At 45.4% G+C, this 8,053-nt stretch overlaps 1 protein-coding gene across 1 annotated transcript in view; it reads left to right on the top strand.

The window, feature by feature from the left end:
- The first annotated feature begins 1,078 nt into the window (after positions 1-1,078).
- MSH2 (mutS homolog 2) overlaps positions 1,079-8,053 on the top strand; it is a 52,311-nt gene continuing 45,336 nt past the window's right edge. Inside the window, exons 1-4 of the mRNA XM_028725015.2 lie at positions 1,079-1,442; positions 4,522-4,676; positions 5,638-5,916; positions 7,790-7,936. Coding sequence (XP_028580848.2) covers positions 1,172-1,442; positions 4,522-4,676; positions 5,638-5,916; positions 7,790-7,936 — 852 coding nt within the window. The 5' untranslated portion in view covers positions 1,079-1,171. The remainder of the gene's footprint in view (positions 1,443-4,521; positions 4,677-5,637; positions 5,917-7,789; positions 7,937-8,053) is intronic.

Here is an 8,053-nt window from a genome sequence, read left to right as displayed (position 1 = left end):
AATCCGGCCCAATCGCCTTCTCAATCCGGCCCGCGGACGGTCCAGGAATCAACGTGTTTTTGTTGTTGTTTAGTCGTGTCCGACTCTTCTTGACCCCATGGACCAGAGCACGCCAGGCACTCCTGTCTTCTACTGCCTCCCGCAGTTTGGTCAAACTCATGCTGGTGGCTTCGAGAACACTATCCAACCATCTCGTCCTCTGTCGTCCCCTTCTCCTTGTGCCCTCCATCTTTCCCAACATCAGGGTCTTTTCTAGGGAGTCTTCTCTTCTCATGAGGTGGCCAAAGTATTGGAGTCTCAGCTTCAGGATCTGTTCTTCCAGTGAGCCCTCAGGGCTGATTTCCTTAAGAATGGAGAGGTTGGATCTTCTTGCAGTCCATGGGACTCTCAAGAGTCTCCTCCAGCACCATCATTCAAAAGCATCAATTCTTCGGCGATCCGCCTTCTTTATGGTCCAGCTCTCACTTCCATACATCACTACAGTGGTACCTCGGGTTAAGTACTTAATTCGTTCTGGAGGTCCGTACTTAACCTGAAACTGTTCTTAACCTGAAGCACCAATTTAGCTAATGGGGCCTCCTGCTACTGCCGCGCCGCTGGAGCACGATTTCTGTTCTTATCCTGAAGCAAAGTTCTTAACCTGAAGCACTATTTCTGGGTTAGCGGAGTGTGTAACCTGAAGCGCATGTAACCCGAGGTACCACTGTACTGGGAAAACCATAGCTTTTTACATGAGTAGATTGTGTGCTTTTATTTAAAATGCATCTCTGGGTTATTTGTGGGGCACAGAAATTCGTTCACCCCCCAAAAAAAATATATAGTCCAGCCCCCCACATGGTCGGAGGGAGGGTGGACCAGCCCACGGCTGAAAAAGGTTGCTGACCCCTGGCTAAGATCCTCATTCATTCAATAGCGAGAGGAGGACAGACAGGCGAGCCCCAAAGCCCGCCCACCATTTCCAGAGCATGCGCAAAACGGGCCCTGAAAATCTCAACCGCCGTCGCGGCGCGCGCATCCGTTGCCATGACATCCGGCAAGGGCTCGTGCGGGCTCCGAGGAGCACGTGACTCGCTACGGCGGCCGAGAGGGCGGCGTGGCAGTCGGCGTCTGAGGAGGCGCGACCAGTAAGCGCGGCAGTTTTTTTTTTCGGTTGGCGGGAGATTCCGGCAGCATGGCGTCCGACTTCAACGCGGCCTTGGCGGTCTCGGTGGACATCGCCGTCGGCGGCTCCCCCTCGACTTCGGCGCGCGAGGCGTGCTGGCCCGACGGGGCGAACGCCGAGAGCAACTTCGTGCGCGCCATCCTGGCGCTGCCGGAGAAGCCGGACACCACCGTGCGCTTCTTCGAGCGCGGCGACTACTATACGGTGCATGGAAGGGACGCGCTGCTGGCCGCCGCCGACGTCTTCAAGACGCGGACGGTCATTCGGATGCTGGCGCAAGGTAAGGGCGCCGGGGGGAGGGCTGAGTCCGGAGGCTGCCGGCTCTCGGAAGGGACAGGGGGTCGGTTCCCCCCCCCCCCCGCAGGTTTCCGTCGGACGCCGGCTCCGTTAACACGACGGGGCTCGCCGAAGCTGCCTCTCCGTTCGTCACCTGCTTTGTTGCCGTTCTTCCAATCATCATCATCAAGTAAATTTACACGCCGCCCTCCAGCCGAAGGACGCAGGACAGTTCCTAACATGCATTCATAACAACAGCTCCTCAAGGAAGCTTGCTTGCTTGGTTTAGCTTTACAATATAAAATGGGAACAAACAGTAACCCCTTCTCCAACGCGCGCATTTTGTTCTTTTCGTTTGGAAGCAGGAAAATAACGCAAAGTTGCAGCAAGTCTTGAACAACAGGAGCTGAAATGAATTGGGTGGGGGAAGGGCGGGGGAGAAGTGGGAGTCAGCCCCCTGCAGCCGAGGTGGGGGGGGGGGGGCGGAGTCTGCTTGTGGTCAAGTTAAATACAGTACAGTGGTACCTCGGGTTACATACGCTTCAGGTTACATACGCTTCAGGTTACAGACTCCGCTAACCCAGAAATAGTACCCCGGGTTAAGAACTTTGCTGCAGGATGAGAACAGAAATCGTTCTCTGGCGGCGCGGCAGCAGCGGGAGGCCCCATTAGCTAAAATGGTCTTCAGGTTAAGAACAGTTTCAGGTTAAGAACGGACCTCTAGAACGAATTAAGTACTTAACCCGAGGTACCACTGTATCAAGTTTTGATTGTGCGCTTGTGGGTTTCAGAATCAGCAAGAGTCAGGGTTTGCTTTAGTTGAGATTCCGAAAAATAACACTCACCTATACAGTGGTCCATTCTTAACCTGAAACTGTTTTTAACCTGAAGCACCACTTTAGCTAATGAGGCCTCCCGCTGCTGCTGCTGCGCCGCCGGAGCACGATTTCTGTTCTCATCCTGAAGCAAAGTTCTTAACCTGAGGTACTATTTCTGGGTTAGCGGAGTCTGTAACCTGAAGTGTATGTAACCCGAGGTACCAGTGTACAACTAATAGGGATGCGGGTGGCACTGTGGTCTAAACCACAGAGCCTAGGGCTTGCCGATCAGAAGATCGGGTGAGCTCCCATTGCTCGGTCCCTGCTCCTGCCCACCTAGCAGTTTGAAAGCACGTCAAAGTGCAAGTAGATAAATAGGTACCGCTCTGGCAGGAAAGTAAACGGCGTTTCCGTGCGCTGCTCTGGTTCGCCAGAAGTGGCTTAGTCATGCTGGCCACATGACCTGGAAGCTGTACGCCGCGGCCAATAAAGCGAGATGAGCGCTGCAACCCCAGAGTCGTCCGGAACTGGACCCAACGGTCAGGGGTCCCTTTACATTTACTTTTATACAGCTAATGCTATTCAAACAGTTCTGCCAGATAAACAGCTAATTAAGTTATAAAAAGCAAGCAGAGCCTGTAATTAGAACACAGAAGTAAAGGCAGGAGATTATGTTAACTTCTGAGCTTAAAGCATTAAAAAAAATAATGTTATATGTGTATCTTTTATTTATATATTTTCTGCATTTATATCTCAGCTTTTTCTCCAAGGAGTTCAAGGTGGCATATATGGTCCTCCCTCTCCCTTGTTTAATCCTCACAACAACCCTGTGGTTATGCCGGCAGTGAGCTTGTGGCAAAGTTGGGATTTGAACCCTGTTCTCCAGTGTCCTAGTCTGACACGCAAACCATCACATTGCAATAAATATATACACAAAAGCAAAAAACAAAAAACCCCAGTTCCATTAAAATGGACTTTTGCTTCAAAAGTTTTGATCACCAGTGGCTCTCTGGTGTACACACACACACACACACACAGTGGTACCTCAGGTTACATACGCTTCAGGTTACAGACTCCGCTAACCCAGAAATAGTGCTTCAGGTTAAGAACTTTGCTTCAAGATGAGAACAGAAATTGTGCTCCGGAGGCACAGCAGCAGCAGGAGGCCCCATTAGCTAAAGTAGTGCTTCAGGTTAAGAACAGTTTCAGGTTAAGTATGGATCTCCAGAACGAATTAAGTACTTAACCTGAGGTACCACTGTATATACACCCACCCACACCTGTGGTGCAGCTGCTGTTGTAAATGAGTCTGTCATGTGAGACTGTCAATATGTAAGACTGAGCATGATTTGCAATGATTTTGATGGTATCTTGGCTGTCTCTGAGTGCAGATCCAGGTCATTGAGCTTGGGCCACTACCCAGTAGATATGTTCTATGTTTATGATAGTATTTTATTCTCTTGCTAACCATGCTGTTTTAAATGTGTATTTTATACTTTACTTCCTTTACTAATGTTTTCTTTTTGTGTGTGTGTTAGCTCTGCTGTTCTAAATGTGCATTCTCTAGTTGACTTCCTTTGCAATGTTTTATTTTGAAATCTTTAAGATAATATTTTAGTTTCCTGTTAATTATGTTGCCTTGAATGTATACAGTGGTACCTCGGTTTAAGAACAGCCTGGATTCAGAACGATTCGGTTTAGAAACTTCGCAAAGCCGGAAATAGTGTCTCGGTTTGAGAACTTTACCTCAGACTAAGAACGGAATCCGAATGGTGGAACGGCACTGGCAGCGGGAGGACTCATTAGGAAAGTGCGCCTCAGTTTAAGAATGGTTTCAGTTTAAGAACGGACTTCTGGAACGGATTAAGTTCTTGGGGAGGTGACCCCCGGGGGAATCAAGCCCCCCTTCAAGTTTACACCTGTGGTTTGGAGATTTATTTTAGAGCTCTCATTTTACTGTCTTGATTCAGTATGTAAGCCTTTTGTCTATATGCAACAGGAAAGGTATACTTCATGTGATTTCTTGTTTGCCTTTTGCTTTGTCACGTTTACTTTCTAAGCTGTTTAATCTTTTTTTAAAAAAATCTTTTCACAGTAAGTGTGGGAGCTATCATGAACGTAATCTACACCAATTTGAGCATGTTTGATTTCAACAGGAGCAAATTAACTTTCCCATCAAAATCAAATGTGTTTTACTTCAGTGGATCAAATTTTCTCTGTGTGGTATGTCAGCCACTTTCCTTACGCTGCTTTCTCATCTCTTAGGAAACCGGAAACTTGAAAGTGTTGCGCTTAGCAAGATGAACTTTGAATCTTTTTTGAGGAATCTGCTTTTGATTCGTCGCTACAGGGCTGAGGTGTATAAGAATAAGGCGGGAAATAAATCCACCAAGGAGGGAGAGTGGTATTTGGCATATAAGGTAAAGTCTTCATCACAAACAGTTGCAGTAAATAAAATACTTACTGCTTTGCAAATCTGTGTGTGCTTTTCATCTGATATCTAGTAAGATGCATTTCCTACTGCCTTTCTGCTATCCGTTAAGATTTTGGGTTCTATTCTTTAGCAGTTGGAGTCACCTTGCATCACTCAAAAAGCATCACAGAGCACCAGTCGTGTTGAGAGCTGAATAATTATTTGGGTCAATAAGAGACCAGTGCCTAGATCCTGAGATAATAAGTCTGTGCCTGCAATTCTGTGCCTCACATGTTTAAATTGTCATTATTGTTACATACAGTTACTGATTCACACTTGCATGCACAAAAGGGTTAATCTGAGCCCAGAGCTCAAGTTGCCAGAGTGGGTGTTGCTTAGCAGGCCTGCAGCAACCTCTGTTCCCCCCCTCTCTCCTTGAGTACGAATCTCTTCCAAACCTCTCTCCAACATTGGTTTATGGGCCCAGACAGCACCTAGATTGTTGAGAAAAGTTTTTGCTTTTTGAATTTTGAGCTCTTTGTTTTTTTGTTCTCTTGTTTTTGCTAATGGGGATAGCAAACCCCTGCCAATGTTACTTTTTACTTACTTTTTAACCATGGCAGCCCAGTATCCAATGAGTGGCCATAGCTTTACCCTTGCAAAGCTTACTGACTCCACATTTGCCCAGTGGAAAATGAGATTGGAGATCCTTTTAAGGGCATAAGGGACATTAAATTGTATTAAGAATCCTAGACCCACAGACAATGATGAGGAAGCTGATCCATGTTAAACCTTGTGAATCTGCAGTTGAAACTTTAGAGGCCTCGGGCGAGATGAAGAAACTATTCAGGCTAAGACTACCCAAATAGGTGTTTCAAAAGGTCTTTCTAATGCAGGGAGAGGGAGGCAGGTGGACCAGATACATAGGTGAAGAAACTCTCAAACTGTGATTTTTCTTTCTTAAATAGGGCTCTCCGGGGAACCTTGCCCATTTTGAAGACGTTCTGTTTTCTAACCACAATATGTCATCTTCTGTTGGTGTTGTGGGCATTCGGGTATCCTCAGCTGATGGTCAAAAACTTGTTGGAGTTGGGTTTGTGGATACATTAGTGAGGAAGCTGGAAGTATGTGAGTTTCCAGATAATGACCAGTTTTCAAACCTTGAAGCTCTGCTAGTTCAGATGGGCCCCAAGGAATGTATTCTACCTACTGGAGAGGCTGCTGGAGAGATGGAAAAGCTGAAAGGGGTAAGCCATGGAAATGTTATGGGCTGTAGGTTTTGTTTACATAAATTTGGAGCAGAGGCGGGAGCAGCTCATTGAAGATTACATTTGAAACAGGTCTTCAAGCCTTAATTCGCTTTAGCAGTTAAGTTTATGTTGAGTTTTTGGTGGGGGTCAATGCTTCTATAAATAATAATAATAATTATTATTATTATTATTATTATTATTATTATTATTATTATTCTGATTCCAGTTTCTGCCTTCTATACCAGGCTGATTAAGTTCGCTGAGATGGTGATACTTTTGTTATGGCTGCTTTTCAAGGACCTGGCTCAAATGTCATGGCCAAACCATGGCTTGATTCTCAGGGTCATGTGCTCCTCCCTTCACACTCTTAGATTCCCTCGCTCACTCCCTGGTTTGCATTATGTTTGAATTAGGCTCCTGTGGTTACTGCCCGGTGCCTACAAACATGAGCCATGATTACTAGCCAAGCCTCTGTCCTTCTGCCCGTTCTACCCCCCCCCTCTTAAATTTGGTAGAAGACTTACAGAAGTGGACAGGGCCTTCAAGTTAATTTGTGCTGCAGGAATAGAAAAGCTAAGAGAAAGTAGGGTTCTCTTTTCCCTTTTCTTTTAACATTCTTCAGTGGTTCCCAACCTTTTTGGTATGGCAACTCACAAGTCCAAACTTACTTGGGATGGTGACACATCAATTTATCGTCACGTATTTTTGGAGCATAGGTATTTGGCTTTCATCAGTTTCATGAAATATTTATAGTATGTACAAAGTTCACAGCTTAGTTTATAGGAATGTAAAAGCATCAACCATCTTTTCCACCATATAAGGGGGATTGTAAGGAGCAGGGAGTGTATATTTCTCACCCAGAGGGGAAAATAATGAGCTTTTATGGAGAAACCAGTGCTTTTTTCATAGTTTCTAGACTGTAGTGGGTTATATGTCTAATAAGCATGTTCATCTTTCCTAGTGCTTATCTTTTGTTAATAATGAGTAGTTCATGTTCTAAAATGGACACAATCCATCCAAAGTGAAACATGTTACAGCTGCAATCCCAGGCTCACCTGGGAGTCCAATGAAACACTATGGGATCTTCTATTTCTGAATTAAAGTGGCTCCATATCCTATAGATTTTAATGGGAAAGATTTAATGTATGTAAAGTACCTTCCCCCCTGGACTCTATAGGAATGCTTATATTTTGCCAGAATCTCACCCTACATTGATTGCTAATACCACAAACGATTAAAGAGAATACATTATTGTGTTTGTTATTAAATAATTCACTTTGATTATTAGTTTATCAGTAGTTACATTGATTCAAACATTTTGGTTAAAATGTTATGGTACAATCCATTTTGAATGAATTCATTGAGAGATTTACATGCATGTTTACATGGAAGTTAGTAAATTTGTGGTCAAATTGCAGTTCTGTGCACATTTATCTGGGAGTGAGCAGCCATTGAGTTCAGTCAATTTCTGAGCAGACGTTTAGGCTGATACGGGTGCACTTGATAACAAAAGAAGAGCCTACTGGCTCAAGTCAGTGGCCCCCCCTGGTCCAGCTTCCTGTTATCACACTGGCCAACCAGATGCCTGTGGGAAACCTGCAAGCAGGCCCTGAGAAGAAGAGCCCTCTCCCCTCCTGTGGTTTCCAGCAGCTGGTATTCAGAAGCATATTCCAACCATGGAGAACCTGCAGCTCTATAGATGTTGTTGGACTCCCCATTAGCCTTGCCCGCTTGGCCAGTGGCCAGTGTACAAGAGGAGTTGATGTCCCATAATATCTAGAGCACCACAGGTTCCCCATCCCTCCTCTAACGGAAGAGAACATTCTCAATTTTTATATCTAAAGATATATATATATATATATATTTGCAGGTTGTTCAGAGAGGAGGGATTCTGATTACAGAGAGGAAGAAGACCGAGTTTGTAACAAAGGACATTGTTCAAGATCTCAACCGCTTGCTGAGATCGAAAGGGAAGGAGAAGATGTCTAGTGCAAAATTACCCGAAATGGACCAACAGGTGGGTAACCAGGCTTGAGGGTGGGGGGATATATATCATAAAAGTGTCATAGCCTGGTAACCTGTGGCTTCAGTGGCATTTTGCACCTGCGCCTCCTCTTTGGCCACTTGCATGTAA

This window comes from Podarcis muralis, chromosome 3, assembly GCF_964188315.1.
Source record: "Podarcis muralis chromosome 3, rPodMur119.hap1.1, whole genome shotgun sequence".
In the NCBI taxonomy this organism is placed as follows: domain Eukaryota; kingdom Metazoa; phylum Chordata; class Lepidosauria; order Squamata; family Lacertidae; genus Podarcis; species Podarcis muralis.
Note: the sequence above shows the minus strand (reverse complement) of the source record. Positions and strands in the feature narration are given on the sequence as shown.